Below are 16,157 nucleotides of genomic sequence, written 5' to 3' on the forward strand. Positions count from 1 at the left end.
AGTCCTCTTCTCTTCATGCTTTCTCCTTAGACGACTTCACCCAGTCTCGTGGCTTTACACACCCTGATGATTCTCAAACCAATACCTCCACCAAATCATTTTCAATGCAGACGTCAACCTTTGCTCTGCTCTTTTTACAGATCTCCACCAACTGCCTCCTGTTTCAGGTCTCAGTTGAAATGTAGCCTCCTTCTGACTGCTCCACCCAAATGGTCCCACACCCACCCTCTCCCCTAATCTTGTCTTACCTTGTATTATTACCACCTGAAATCAAATCATTCATTTACTTGTTTATTGGCCATCTCTCCTACCACACTATCCTATGAGATCAGGGAGTTTTGATTCACTGTTTTCTTCCAGAGCCTAAGATAGTGCTGGGCACATTGAAAGCTTTCTTTAAACACTTGTTGAATGAATTGACATAGGCCTGGCACGTAGTATTTGCTAATATTTGAGAGCAAAGTACCCTGTGTGCTAAACATACCACAGGAATCGCTTCATTTTACACAAGCCCCATTTTACACTGATACACAAGGGTTTAGTATCAGCTTTACACTGATACACAGGGCTTTAGTAGCCAGGTCACAGAGCAAGAAGGGATATGAACACTGGCAGCCTGGCTCAGAGCTTTCTGAGCCATTGTGCTATCCTCTCACACCCGGAAGTATTCAAAAGGTGTACTCGAAGGAAGGAGAAGGGGCGGGGTCTCAGTTTTTCTACTGTGGGGGGTACTTCTAGTACCGATGAGTTCCGATGGTCCAGGACTCCAGCTGGTACGGACATCCAGAGTCCACTCCCTCACAACTCTAGATGCCACTGGAAAAAGGCCACCTTTCTGACTGCCTGAGTCTTGACCTGGCCCTTGGGTATGCTCCCTAAGCTGTTCTTTTTTAATTAAAATACAGTTGATTTACAATGTTGTGCCAATCTCTGCTGTACAGAAAAGTGACTCAGTTATACACACACACACATATATATATATTTACATTCTTTTCTAAATATTCTTTTTCATTCTGGTTTATCCCAGGATACTGGCTATAGTTTCCTATGCTATAGTAGGACCTTGTTTATCCATTCTAAATGTAATCATGTTTTAAAATGCAGAAAGTGAGGGAATTGCCCCTGGAAAGCAGAAGAGCTTGGCAGAACTCACCCTCCTCCATGAGTGACACACAGTGAGAGCGAGTGAGCGGTGCTTCCCTGCAACATTTATTAAGGAATTTGCACATACACAGGAGAAAGGCAACCAGGAGTTGTGGTTCCCACAGGTGAAATCTTTTAAGCAACGTTTTCTTGTTTTAGTTTTCAAATGGGGCGAACGATGACTGAGAGGAAGGCTGCCAGGCACCCTGCCTCATACACCTGGACAGACGGGGGCGCAGGGCAGCCTGGACATACCAATATGAAACAGCAACTGGCAGGTCGGAGAGGGGAAAGGAGGAAGGGAGCTACCAATGAGATTGTAAATTTTTTTTTTAACTAAAGAAAAACTGGCAACAGTTTTGGGCTGTTGATAAATTAACTCCTCTCTGTTGTAAACCTAAAACTAAAAAACAAAAACACTCAGCACAGACGGGGAAAGAGTGGGAGGTGGAATCCACGCACACACACAAGCAGTACACACGTTAAGCTCTGCATTCCCACCGGAGGGGCTGGTCCTCCAGCCACAAAGGCAGATCCTACCGGATGAAGTCAGGGAACAGGGTGTGTGTCTTTGTGTGGGACCTTTGAAGAGTCTTTGGTGCTAAGAAAGGCTGACCGAAGCAGCAAGTCCTGAAGTCTCAGATCCAGCAAACAATTCAGCATGAAGTAGAGTCATATTTCGCTCATCCTCGCCCCAGGGCTGGGGCCAAACTGCTCTAAGACTCAAGGAGCATTTAATTCGATTTTAGTACTTCCTTAATTTCCATAAATCAGGGGAGCATGATGCCCCCTTTCTCACCCCCAAAACTTAAACCTATGGAAATACTGGGTTGGCCAAAACGTCCTTTTGGTTAACCCAATAACTCATCAACACATACAGAAGGACCTCTAATCTCTCCCCTCTTTGCCTAAAATACACCCCCTACAGACCTTTCTGAGTCTGACAGGAAGTTTCAGCTTGTGGGAAAGGTGCTCAAAGGTGTGCACATCTATCCTGCAGTCTAAGTGCCTTCTGCCAACAGTTCCTAAGGTGCGGCTGCCAGGAGAGAACCCGGGCTGAGGCTGGGGAGGGAATCAGGACAGCTGGGGGACAGGTACGACAGAAAGCAACAGAGAGGTCTGCAGGTTTGGGATGCGGTTGGGCTAGGCAGGATGCCAAGTCCTAAGTGACCGACGTCTAAACCAGAGAAGTAGGAGAGGGGGATGGGGAAAGAGGAAACACAAGGAGAGGGGGCGACGGGGAGAGTGGTAGTCATCCAGGTGTGCTGTGCCTATTTCCACATCTGAGGGCTGAGCGTCTGATTTGCTGCCTGTCCGGTCCCGCCGTTCATGGACTGTCCATAGCTCAGCATGCCGTTGGTGCCGCAGAAGTTCATCCCGGCCATCTGCTGGGTCATCTAAAAGAGAGAGAGGAGGCTTTCAGACAGGCTGTGGGCACGGGGCCAATTAGAGCAAAGGGCGGGAAGAAGTCCTTCCGCCTGTGGGGAGAGGAGAGTGAGACAAAGGGAAGCTCTGTCATGAGCAGAACTGCCCTGAACCTGCACAGATCATTCCGGGGACACCAGACCACAACGATGGAGGCCTCTGCAGAAGGGAGATGCTGTCGGAGACTAATGCTCAGGGAGGGGAAGGGGGAATCCTGGAGTGAGCTGACATAAAAGTGGCACAGGAGGTTATTCTGTTTCCCTTCCACTCTCATTCTGAAAAGGAGCCTATTGTGAACCGGCTGAAGCCAACCCTGAGAGTATAAAGAGAAGCCCCCAGCCAGCCAGAACTCCTGTCTTTCCTCCAGCAAAGAGTGTCAGGGGAAGTGCTGTGCATGCTCGAGTAGAAAGAAGACAATGAAAAGGAAACTGGACTTTTCAGAAAGAACAAAGGCAGGCAAAAAAAAAAAAAGACCAACATGTCTTCACTGTATGAGAAAGGAAGCTGCTGGGAGAAAAGGGTTGGTGGCATCAGGCCTGGGTGGGGTTGAAGCCCCTTTAGGAATCTGATTAAAAGACTGGCTCCTGGCAGTGAACAGACGAAACTATTTATCAAAGAAAAATGCCTTAAATTTCCCAAGTCTGGTACATTTTCTGGTACATTTCTTTTAGGAGAAAGGCTAACTTTTTTTTCTTCCACCAACTTTTAAAGCAAATTTCAAATTTACAGAAAGGTTGAAAGATGATTAGGGTAATGACACCCATATATCTTTCCTTAAATTCAACAATTGGTAACACTTTTGCTTTATTTTATCTTTGATATATACATATGTATCAGCTTTAAAAAATCTTTGATAGACATTGAAAATTGCAAATATTGTGACGTTTCACCTCTTAATAAGTCAGGAGGCATCTCATAAGAAGCTTCCCAGGTGGTGCGAGTGGTATAAAACCAGCCTGTCAATGCAGGAGACGAAGATCCCCTGGACAAGGGAATGGCAATCCACTCCAATATCCTTGCCTAGGAAATCCCATGGACAGAGGAGCCTGGCGGGCTACAGTCCATGGGGCCGCACAAAGTCGGACTCTTAGGTCTCATATGAATGAAGACTTTCCTAGAATCACAATACAATGAACATGTTCAAGATGTTTCACATGAATACTATATTCTAATATATATTACGTTTCATTTTTCATCTCTTTAGCCTCCTTTAACCTAAAGGAGTTTCCCTGCCATTTTTTCCTAACACCATTTGAAGAGTCTAGGCCAGTTATTTTAGAGAAAATCCTTTAATTTAGATTTATCTCATGTATTCTTACGATTGGATCCAAGTTAAATATTTTTGGCAAAAATTCTAATATATATATTTTTTGATGTGGACTACTTTTGAAGTCTATTGAATTTGTTACAATACTGCTTTTATGTTTTGGTTTTTTGGCTGTGAGGCATGTGAAATCTTAGCTTCCCCGACTAGGGATCAAACCCACACCCCTTGCATTGGAAAGTGAAATTTTAACCACTGGACCACCAGGGAAGGCCCCCCCAAATTTTATGTAAGTAATATTATATCCTTCTTAGTATAAGATATCAAGAAATGCATAATGCTAACGTGCCCCACTGTTGATAATTTTACGTTTGATCACTTATCTAAGGTTGTATCCATCATGTTCTTTCATTGTAATTAATAAGTAATCTGAAGGGTATTTCTTTGCAAATATGTGAATACCTTGTTCTTTCTATAATTATTAGCTGTCATTCTTCTGCAAAGAAGGCTTTCTCTCCCTCTATCCCACACCCATTTTTAAAAAAATATGGACTCATGGATTTTTTTTTCTTATCATACAAAGCCTAAAAGTTTACTGGGATATGTTCGAGGTGACCATTCTGAGTCAGTTCTTCCAGATACACACGCAGTAGTTTCTTTCAACGTTATATTCAAGTCCTTTGTTTCTAGGAAACATTCTTATGTTAAGTTTTAAATATATTAATCCTGTTCCACTATTTTATCTTTCTTCTTTGTGTGGGTGCTAAGTGTCTTCAGTCGTGTCCGAATCTTTGTGGCCCTGTGGATGGTAGTCCGCCAGGCTCCTCTGTCCATGGCGGTCTTCAGGCGAGAACACTGGAGTGGGCTGCCACGCCCTCCCCCGGGGACCTTCCCGGGCATGAGAGGCCCTGCATTGGCACAGGCTCCTTAGCACTAGTGCCACCTTTGGGGGTCGCCAAACACGTATTTATGTTAGATCTTCTTTGCCTAAGGTCTTTTTTTTCTGATTCTTTTTAGTGCTCTCTATATTTAGTTTCCTTTCTCTGAGCTATTTCACACCTTTCCTCTATGCCAAATATATTTTCAGTTGAATCTATTCTCCTCTGACTAACTTGTAATTCAGTCTATTTTTAAGATAATTGTGTTGTTTCTCAATTTGTTTCCTGAGTTCAGGAAACTTTCATTTCACAACTTCCAGGTATTTGTCCATTTGGGTTCTAAGTTTCTCACTTTTTGATTCAAGCTGTTTCATCTTACCTGCAAGTGTTTGTTAGAGGACATATAATTCAGGATTGTGTAACAGTTTTCTTCTATTTTGTGACTGGTTTTGGAGAAAGAATTTTCATTCCTCAAAATGTTTAGACTTCATTTTTTAGTTTCTTCTCATAATAGTTTTGCATAAGTGTCACTTGCTACTTTCTGTTTATTTTTTGTGTGTATGCCTGTTCAATCGTGTCTGGCTCTTTGTGACCCCATGAACTGCAGCCCCTCAGGCTCCCCTGTCCATGGAATTTTCCCGGCAAGAATACTGGAGTAGGTTGCCATTTCCTCCTCCAGGGTATCTTCTCCACCCAGGGATAAACCCCTCATCTCTTGCATCTCCTGCACTGGCAGGCGGATTCTTTGTAGTACCTTATTTTTCTGAATCAGCAATAACACACACAGATGAAAGGATCTGAGGAGACTTATTAAATTTCTTAGCTCAAGAGCACCCTCTTCCGTTAGTAAAGTGAAATGACTATTTGGTGGGGAGGAGAATAGTAGATCTGATTTTGTCATTCTCAATTTTTACTTCTTCACCACAAGGTCTCCTAAGGGCACCCCCTCATTCTAAGTCATCCTCATCTCTCCTAGAAACAATGCTCTGCCAAAGCTACCCCCTATAGTCCTATCTATTTTGAGTCCTTTGCTTTTGATTCTCCAAGTAACCAGAGTTATACTGCACCAGATCTCAGAACACTTCTCAGCACGTCTCTCATCAGGGCAGGGCTTTCTCTTTCTTGGGCATGTTTTATCTATGCCCTGTCACCTCTAGCCCCCCGCTCCTTCTCCTCTTTTCACATGGCCTCTCTGTGGTGCTGGCTCTGCTTGATTTCGGTGTTTTTAAAAAGCTGTTTATTGTCGGCTGTGCTGGGTCTCTGGTGCTGTGAGGGCTCTTCTCTAGTTGTGAGCAGGCGCTACTCCAGTTGCAGCGTGCAGGCTTCCCACTGCTGAGGCTTCTCTTGTTGCGGAGCACAGACTCCAGAGTGCACAGGCCTCAGTACTTGTGGCACTCAGGCTCAGTAGCTGCAGTTCCTGGGCTTCAGAGCTCAGGCTCAACAGTTGTGGTACGTGGGCTCAGCTGCTCCTCGGGATGTGAGATCTTCCTGGACCAGGGATTGAATCTGTGTCTCTTGCCTTGGCAGGCGAATTCTTTACCACTGTAGCCACCAGGGAAGCCCTGGATTTCGGTGTTATAACCGTGTAATTTGAGGTTTGTGGTATTCTATTAGGTGCAATAGTCACTGCTTATGGGTGCTTTTATTGGCACCTCTTGTTTATCTGGACAAGTTGTTTTGTTTTGATGAATGTGTAGAGAGTTTTAGAATCAGGCAATTACCCTTATTCTACAGGAACCCAAAATACCTCAGAAAGTCTGAGGTTAGATAGATCTTCTGTTAAAACAAATAAATAAACGAAGCAAATTCAAGAATGTCTCTGGCGATATCTCATTTACACTGTAAGGATTCAAAGGATAAGGGGCAGACACTAAGTGAGACGGCCTTGAGGAAGGCTCAGAACTCTTGTCCTGAGTGAAATGGAGCAGCTTACCTGAGTTAGGTTCCACTGCAGCTGCTGAGCTGGCTGAACCCCATACATAGTCTGGGGCATAGCTGCCATGCCTGCCATGTAGCCGGCCTGCTGGGTGGTCATCATTCCGTTTGGCACACCCATCATGGAGGCCTGCATGCCCCCCATATAGCCTGCAGGCATGGCCATTGGGGCAACCATCCCAGAAGCTCCTGGCTGAGCTACCATGCCTACTGGTGGGGGCATCATGCTCCCCATTAGGCTGTTAGCAGGTGCAACCCCAGGGAAGCTGGGGTAGGCAGCGGGATACGCCATCTGAGCAGGAGCCATGAACACTGCTGCCGAGAGAACAGACACACAGATTCGTGAAAGAGGAATGCACACAAGGCCAATCCAACGCTCGCTGGCTGCCCCTTCCAGCTAAGATTCCTCAGACAGATCCTCTGGCTTCTAGCGGGCTGCAGACCCAGGCACTTCCCCTTTAGGGTCCAGATCCAGACCCCGAGTCAGGCTTCACAGAGGCCAGACCCCACAGAAGCATGGCTCTGAGTTACATTAATATCTATCTCCTGATAGTGGCTTCATAAGAAATGTCATGCTCAGGCTTGTTTGGAGTATGATGTCAGGGCCCCCAGAGAAACTGCCCCTGGCACAACAAATAATTCCTGCATGGAAGGCCTCCCGTTTCTACCTGGCACACTGCCATGACCCCTGTGAACTCTACCTTGGGTGGGCATCTGAGGCGTCTGGGATCCATACAGTGACAGGATGGAGTCTTTAGACAGCTGCTTCTTGCTTGTTTCTTCTGATTTGCTCCCTGGCTCTGGAAACAGGTTCAGGTTTTCCGGAACTGAGCCAGCACTCCCTGGGGTTGGCATGGAACCTACAACCTTAGGACAAAGGGCAGGGAGGAATTGGAATGGTCCTCCTGGGGTTCTCTGTAAAGGACCTCCCTCATCTCTCAGGTGCTTCTAACATTTGCCATGAGAAAACGTGGCTCGAGTTAGTAGCTTCCTGAAACTTTTACCATAAAAACATCTGGAAACACCTAATAGTTAAGCTCTGGTACAATTCTTTGCTCTTTAGCAAAATGATGTGATTTGGTGAAAAACTAACAAATTAAAATGACCTACAAATGATGCAGCCAGAGAGAACTAAGATCCCAGTACCACTGTTTACTGGTTGTGTAACAAGAGGCTAGTCATGTAACTTTTCTGAACTCTTTCCTCATTTGGAAGACCCATCTTGCAGGATTGTGGTGAATATTTCAAATCATAAGGGAAATATACAAAATGATACACAAAATCACCCAGCACTGCCTGGTGTACACAGCAGGCATTCCACAAATGGGAGTCACTGACGGTCTCAAGCCTTTCCTATTTACAAACTCTCTGGCAATAACTCAGGCTGAGGAGCTGACTTATAGGATTAGCCTTTACAAACTGACACATCTTCAACAGAAGTTCACATAAAGGGCCCAATCTTTGGGGGCAAGAGACAAAATGGAATGAATAGGCTGTAACAGAGATGACAGGGTTAAGGGAAGAATCAAGAAAACCAAAGTCAATTCCACCAAGAATGCATGACTTGACTCCAGGATTAAGTTATCAAAAGCACCCTTTACAGAATGCTCTTTCCTCCTGAGTCACCCATAAGACTCACCTTTCTGGAAACCGAAGAAGAGGGAGATGAAACAGAGGCCAGAAGATCTAAATCCTTCTCTAGGGTATTACTGGCCTTACCATTTGTAATGGAGCAGGATACAGGAGCATCTGGAAAGAGAGGCCAAAGTTAAAATGTAGCCCTGCTTATTAAGCCCATTCCTTTCTTCTCTTCCAGACACAAAGTAGAGAAGCCCCACATGCCCCAATCACAGACCCTGAAATCTAGGCTCTGGAACCATACAGCTTGGATAAGGAGGCATCTCACAAGATTCCCAAGAACATACTGGAAAACCTGTAGCTCAGCAGAGGACAGGAGGAACTTGGGCTTCAAGGCTACATTAGCACCATTGCAAGGGAGATGCCTGGCTCCCTTCTGGCTATTTGAGGGGCAAAGCTGTGCAGGATTTATTCTCAGAGAGAAATGAAAAGTACAGACATGAGAAGCTGAAGTAGCCAATACTCAGCAGGAATGGACTGAAACAAAGTACAGTCATCAGTACTATGAAAAGTAAGAATAGGCTCTATTTCTGAAAGGGGCAGAACCACTAGCTCAGGGTTTCAAAAGTTTGGAGGAAAATGACCACAAGGTAAGGGGCCATCTCAGAAACAGGATGCACCTGGAAAACGAGAGGGCTGGGGGCAAGGCTCACAGGTGCTGGTCTAGTGAAACTTGCAAACACTTACTGAATGCTCCGTGTGTGTGGGCAAGGAGCTAAGAGCTTTAGAGGCATTATCTCATTTAGTCCTTCCAACAACATCTCTGATGTAGACTCATCATCCTCACTACAGGAGAAAAGTTATGTTGAGAGGTTGAGCAAGCTCCCCAAGGTCACAAAGATAGAGGGTGGCAGAGCTGGGACTCCGGCTTCCAAGGCCATGCGCAACCAGTACTGGGCCTGACCACTCCTCTAGTGCAGCACTGTCTCCCTAAAGACTGTCAGCACTTTTTAGAACAACTGCTCAGATGTAAAACAGCAGGAAGAACAGGACGGAACAACCTTAGTGATGAAGCCACCAACCGAACAACCCCATCTCTACCTATCTCCCCAGGATCACAGAGAATTCATCAACATTGCTGAGATTACAGGAGTGGAAAAGTCTAGCTCTTACCAAGGCCCAAGAGATCCACCGCAGGAGCTTTGGATTTTGGGGAGGTTTTCCGAGGCAGCTGTGGATCTTCTTTTTTCTGTGGCTAGGGTTAAAATATGTTACAGAAAGAAATAAGCAGGTGTTTTTGAAGCCTCTATTCCCCTCTCCAACTGTAAAGCCACAGGAATTACTGTGGCATGGATGTTGTTATTCAAAGAGAGTTACCAAAGGAACAGAACTCAGGAAGTGTTATGTGAAAAAAAACCAAATCAGAAGACAAAGTGCAGAAATCAAACCTAAAGTGAAAAACAAAGCTGTCATCTGCACTTATCTGGCTTTCTAAAGAGACAGATCTTTCCGAAACCAAGACAACCACAGACCAGGGTATCCAACAGAGGCAGTGGTTTTTGGTCCCAGGAGAAGCAAAGAATAAAGGCAGGTGTCTGATGGTACAAAAGGTAATGGCCAACACTTCTCCCAGTGATTAGAAAACCTTTAATACCAAAAGGGAACTCATTTTATAGGTTACCTAATTCGCTCTGCCAATATCACTACGGACTGTGTTCGCAGACAATACGATTCAGAATGATGCTAAAAGACCCTCAAAGGAAAACAGTAAAAAGTCTTCTTTCCCAAGATTCCAAACGTGTTAAGAGTCGTGACCCAGGGATTGAACCCGTGTCTCTTACACCTCCTGCAATGGCAGGCAGGTTCTTTACCACTAGCGCCACCTGGGAAGTCCCATCTTAGAGTATCTACTACCACGGCCATCAGGTGTCCAGTGGGAAAAGAAGAGTGCCTACTTCATTATGACAGAGCGAGAACACAAGAAGGGATGGTTTAAAATGAATTACTATGGCCTGGCTTCTGGACTGTTCTTAACAGCAACAGGAAAACCAGGTACAGAAGGCCTAAGGAGAGGACTAACGTAGCATCTGCTCAGAAGGTGTCACGGAGCCTTGGCATTCTGCCATGAAACGTGCCTCTTGCTCAGATGGGACAGGTGCCATTCCCAAGCTCCCAAAGGCAGTGTGACAGAGCAGATTGGGCAGCAACAGGCAATGGGAAAGCAGCAGAAATGGCAGTGGGTGATCTAATCCGAACGTGGCCCCCTTTAATCCCAGGTGCAATGGTGCAACGTGCTCTCAACGAGCCCTACGCCTCCCCACCCCTCCCCTCCCCTCTCCTCTCATCCACTGCCCTCCCCGCCATACATGTCAACAAACCCTGAGCCATCCACACAGCACACACACTGCCCCCACTTACCATTTTCACTTTCTCAAAAACAACAGGTTCCATTTTTTTCTCTGGAGCTGGTTCGCTCCCTCTTTTCCACTTGTTATCTTTTTCTTTCTATGATGATTAAAAAAAAAACAAGACAAAGAACAGACCCCATGGTGACTAACAGTTCAACAAATTAGAATCCTAAATGTCTCAAAAGGACACACAAATCCCTGCTGAATCTGATGCAGGAGCCTGACAAACTGTGGGAGGGTCTTGTGTGGGGCATGAGTGCTGGCCTCTTCCACCCTGGCCTCAAGGCTGTAAAGAGGCATCTTTCAAATCTCTTAAGTATCTCCCTCCTTGTTCTGTCTAATCCATGTATGACTGTTAAGTGTGCAGACCGGGTTATCTATAGAGGTTAAAACATTTCACCAGTTTGCTGTCCCTTTTGGACCCAAGTTTAACTTGCTCATCTTGGTACGGTAGTGAAAAATGTTCATCTTACTTGACATACAGCCTTCAATCAAAGGTTCTCTCCCTTACAAATATGAGCCAAAGATGAAGTGTTTCCTTATATATAAAATGTGAGTGAGAAGAGCTGTGAACTAATCCCACAGGGCTATCACCTGGATCAAAAGAATAACAGAACATAAATGTAATTTGCTATATATTAAAGGATATTGTATAAATAAAATGGATAAAGTTTGAAGTCCCCCATCTGCCTCTTCTAGCCAGAGGGTTCTGTTGTTTAGTCACTCAGTTGTGTCTGACTCTGTGACCCCATGGACTGTAGCATGCCAGGCTATCCTGTCCTTCATTATCTCCCACAGTTTGCTCAAACTCATGCCAATTGAGTCAGTGATGCCATCCAACCATCTCATCCTCTGTCACCCCCTTCTCCTGCCCTCACGAATCTTATTTGTAAAATGCAGGACAGCTGGAGCTCAAGCTCCAATACTTTGGCCACCTGACACGAACAGCCAACTCATTGGAAAAGACCCTGATGCTGGGAAAGACTGAAGGCAAAAGAAGTGGGTGGCAGAGGATGAGATGGTTGGATGGCATCACTAATTCAATGGACATGAACCTGGGTGAACTCCGGGAGACGGTGAAGGACAGGGAGGCCTGGCATGCTGCAGTCCACGGGGTCACAAACAGTTGGACACCACTTAGCAACTGAACAACAAATACACACGAAAAATGGTCGGCCCTGATCATGATCAAAAAGTGAAATTTAAAATGCACTTTTGGGCGGAATTCCCTGGCAGTCCAGTGGTTAGGACTCTGAACATTCAGTGCTGAGAATCCAGGTTTGACCTCTGGTTGGAGAAATAAGATTTCAAGCCACGAGGCATGGCCAAAAAAAACAAAAACAAAAACATTTTGGGGAGGAGAAAAAAATCTTAATAGTACTATCTAATATTGGTAGGGATGGAGTAAAACTACTCTACTCATCCAATGCTAAGAAGACAGTGTAGAACAGTACAACTTCTAAAAAATATATTGGCAAACATACGAAGAGACAAATACTGAAACCCTTTGACCAAGAGAACATTGTATCTTGTAATATACCTTAAAAAAAATAATCCAAAGCATGGAGAAAGTGACATATGCCAGGAAGTTCATTCCAGAGCAACGTATCTGAAGAGAAACGGAACCTTTATGCCACAGAGGGGAAGAGTGAAACAAGCTGTGATCTAGCTGCTCACTGAACAAGAGGCAACGATTACAAGTTGTGAAAAGTAACAAGTAAACAGGTGACAGGTAAAAACATGACGTGCTGAGTTAAAGGAAAGCAGGAAACATTCTATCCAAACATGGCACAGTTATGCCTTCAAAAAGTAACTACACAGGGAAGAATGGGGGAAACACACGGGTGACAGTCATTATGCAGAAAGAGTAGGCATGGATTTTCCAGTTTAACTTCCATATTATCTGTAAAGTGATATCATAATCACGAAGGACACACCCAGCGATGCTTGCTGCATACATAGTGTAATACGTTAATACAGAACACTTTATTTCTTGAAATTAAAAACATCTTATCTGTCTATTTAAGAAGATTACTCTTCAACAAAGCCAGTTTCTTTTAGATTTGATATTAAATGCCTTCACTCAGCAAATATTAATTCTTGGCATATAAATCTTCACAAAGATATTTTTTAAAAGTCTAAATACATCAAATAAAAGGTTTTGAAATAGCTCTTTGGCACACAGGAAACATTTCCTTTCTAACTGAAAACATTTACTGAGTAAAACAGGCTGCTTTCATGGGTATGGTACAGCAGAAACATAATTATGAATGAATACCATCTATTTCCATGCAGCACCTCTTTCCTCTTCTCCTACCTTCTGAATTACCTCAGATACCTTTTGTTTGACCTCATCTGATTTCATATGTTCTTGTACAATGAACAGAGCTAAGCAGACAGACTACAGTTTTCTACAAAGGAAAGGAAAGGTCTGTTTCTTTTGGTTTCAAACTCTTCTAGATGATGCCATCCAAGCCATAAAGGTATGCTGGGTTAAGTCTTTCTTGGAAGAGTTACGACACATCCCTTTTCTGGATGACTGTGACGTAAGAGTCCCTCATACAAAGCTGAGAAGGAATTATCGTTACCTAACTACATGTATTACCCTGCACTTACTTGCCCACGTTGAAATCAACGACCGGTTAGTGCCCCTTTTCATACAAGATCAAAAGATCGGTCTCGAGCTAATTCCAATTAGTTTGACTTTATCTGGAAGGGCTTAGAGCCCTGTGTAAATGTAATGATCTCACTGGCTAGCACATCTTCCATCAAAATAAACAACAGAGAGAGGACAGATGCTAGGTAGATAGGTCTTTTGCTAGAACTGGAGAATCCCATATTCTCCATACTTCCTTAGCTAGAGAAACAGTTGATTATTTCAAAGCAAATTTATTAGTCTTGTCAAAGGCTTTTCGAAGGTTTAAGTTAGTCATATTTATAGGTTCCCCTCTAGCTGTCATTAGTCAGGCATATTTCCTTCTTCCAGAAACCATGTTGTATTTCCTCTTGTACACTGTATTTCAGATTCTAACCACATGCCTAGGATGCAAAGTGTATTTGGCAACTGGGAGTCTCCTAAAACTCCTCTCAAGAACAAGCGTTCCATTGGCAGTCAGTCAACTGACACAATGGAAATATATGCTGGCCAAATTTAAGGAAACTCTGCTGATATAATTACATCAATTTTGGTGACTTCACTTACAGAAAAAAAAATGCACACACACGTATGTATGCACACACACACTATTCTATTTGATCTAGTATGCCCAACATATCCATATAAAGAAATAGTTTGGAAATGGGAATCATTGACATCTAAATTCAGATCATGGTAAAGAATTAACTGATGGTTGGTCCATCCCTGAGGCAAAAGTTTGCTCCATGATATCTCAGGGTCTTGATTCAATAGCTTGCTTTATTCTACTTTTTTTGTTTTTATGTTCTTAGAGTATTTTGGTAGCTGTTCTTCAGATTCTCCCCAGGCCTGATTAATAAGCAAGTTGTTTATTATGAACAAAACTTGAAAGATTTACAACCAACCCTAAAGGCGTTGATGTCCAGACTTCGGTCCATGTATTTCTTCTTCTCATATTTATCTCGAATAAATCCCTCGACCGCACTGCAAGAAGCTTATTAAGGATAAAGCAAGCAAGTCTTTCTCACAGAATGACCATAAAAGGTCCATTTGTATCCCGTGAGCATTGTTCCCCCTCTTCCTTCTGCCTGGTTTCCCCACGTGGCTCCTATCTCTTCTGGCCTATCCCTAACCCAAACCTTAAAATGCCTCCTTCGTGGCTACTGCAGGGAATCACCATTTCCTACAGCAGAAATGGGGTCCCTCTTCATTTTGACAGCAGTGGAGCCTGCGGCTGTTCTACTGATAGAATACAGGTAAAGCAGTCAGTTATCTACTTTAAAGTCCTTAAGTCAACAGGACTGAAACAGACATCTGAGTGCCCCTTAAAAAAAATATACGGGACTCCCGTGCCCCACTGCCAGATTCTGATCTGGGGTCCTCTGCAGGGCTCCAAATCTACATTTAGTAGGTTCTCCTTGTACCCACCAAAATCAAACTCTAAGAAGATGGTCTACAAGCCATGTTTTGAGAAGCACTGCCTTCAGGGAGTTTGGTTTTATGAGCTGAGTGCCATCTCCATTCGAGGGGCTGGGGGAAGAAAGTTGTGGATTAACTGGTCAACAAGTTAATTCTTTCAGGTAGGGCATAAAAAGGCATTAAAAATCAGTGGCAGTTTTGCTGAATCAACATAGCACAATAAACTATTCTTTTTATCAAACAATAGTTTCAGAGATTCAAAGACTATTGGAGATGTCACTCTATGGAAGAATTCACAGTGAACCACAGCAGTCTTAATTTGGGGATGAGTCGCCCCTGTGTGACACCACCATTCTGACATTAGAGAGTATACATGGGCTTTCTATATGTCTTGGTTGCAGGAGAGAGGAAAAGCCAGACAGACTTCAACTCATCCACATATAAAGATGGCCCAGTCAGATCATGGGTCCTGAGTCTTCTGTAACTCTCCCAAGACACTACCAACACCACCACCACCAATAAAACCATTCAGCCTTTGAAGTTGCTCCAAAAAAGATACTGGTCTATTTGAGGTCGCCGAAAGGTCTCAGGCAGGTAGGCTTCATAAAGTCGGTTTGCCTTTCCATTCCCCATCTCTTGCATGCACTGCAATCAAAAAGATGTGGAAACAAGGAATGCCACATTAGGAAAGAACTGAAAAACTTCTTATCCAACTGCATCATTTTACAGTTGAAAAGCCAACCTAGGGAGTGGCAGAACCGAGATTTAAACCTGCGTATTCTGATTTATAATCCATGATTCTCTCGGCTCTGCTCCCAACCATTTCCTTCCACAGCTGTCTTTCCTGCCACTCTGTCTCCTTTTATTGAAAGATTTGTCTAACATGATATATTTGATTCAATAGTAATTTAAGATCCCATTTGAAAGTCCACGACATAGAGCTGCCAATACAAATGTCTACTTGGCAGGCAATAATCAGTGCCTAATCAGGCAGGCAGTAATTACGAACAACTACAATTCTGAGTTTCTAGTAGCAATTAACCTATCCACTGTATTACCAACAAATATGTTTCTCATTAGGCTTTTGAAAGACTCCTTAACATTTGTGAGAGATAAATTCCAAGATTTTTAAACATCTTCAAATATAACTGAAAAATATAACTAATCTTTTAGTCCTTCAGTGAATCTATAAAGATAACCTAAAGTAACTTCTAAAGCCATTTTCTGTCAAGAATAACCTCTTACTTACAATATCAACTTTAGCAACTGGTTTTCTTTGGAGCCAGGAGATTTCCCGAAAACAAATTATATATATATATACACATTTGTAAATTACTTTAAGAAGTTTCAATGCAGGAAGAGAACAGAAAACAGGGAAGCCATATCAACCTGCAGCTCTCCAGCCAGGCTGGACTCACTAACTTAAGTGTCTCACAGTCAGCCCACCAACCTAACAGCAAGCAGGATTCATA

At 43.7% G+C, this 16,157-nt stretch overlaps 1 protein-coding gene across 1 annotated transcript in view; it reads right to left on the reverse strand.

The window, feature by feature from the left end:
- Positions 1–1,208: 1,208 nt before the first annotated feature.
- SMAP2 (small ArfGAP2) overlaps positions 1,209–16,157 on the reverse strand; it is a 47,919-nt gene continuing 32,970 nt past the window's right edge. Inside the window, exons 3-10 of the mRNA XM_052637229.1 lie at positions 15,245–15,330; positions 14,172–14,250; positions 10,642–10,728; positions 9,397–9,478; positions 8,285–8,394; positions 7,347–7,512; positions 6,644–6,960; positions 1,209–2,540 (exon numbers count right to left, since the gene is read on the reverse strand). Coding sequence (XP_052493189.1) covers positions 2,415–2,540; positions 6,644–6,960; positions 7,347–7,512; positions 8,285–8,394; positions 9,397–9,478; positions 10,642–10,728; positions 14,172–14,250; positions 15,245–15,330 — 1,053 coding nt within the window. The 3' untranslated portion in view covers positions 1,209–2,414. The remainder of the gene's footprint in view (positions 2,541–6,643; positions 6,961–7,346; positions 7,513–8,284; positions 8,395–9,396; positions 9,479–10,641; positions 10,729–14,171; positions 14,251–15,244; positions 15,331–16,157) is intronic.

The sequence above is a fragment of the Budorcas taxicolor genome, chromosome 3, assembly GCF_023091745.1.
Source record: "Budorcas taxicolor isolate Tak-1 chromosome 3, Takin1.1, whole genome shotgun sequence".
Classification (NCBI taxonomy): domain Eukaryota; kingdom Metazoa; phylum Chordata; class Mammalia; order Artiodactyla; family Bovidae; genus Budorcas; species Budorcas taxicolor.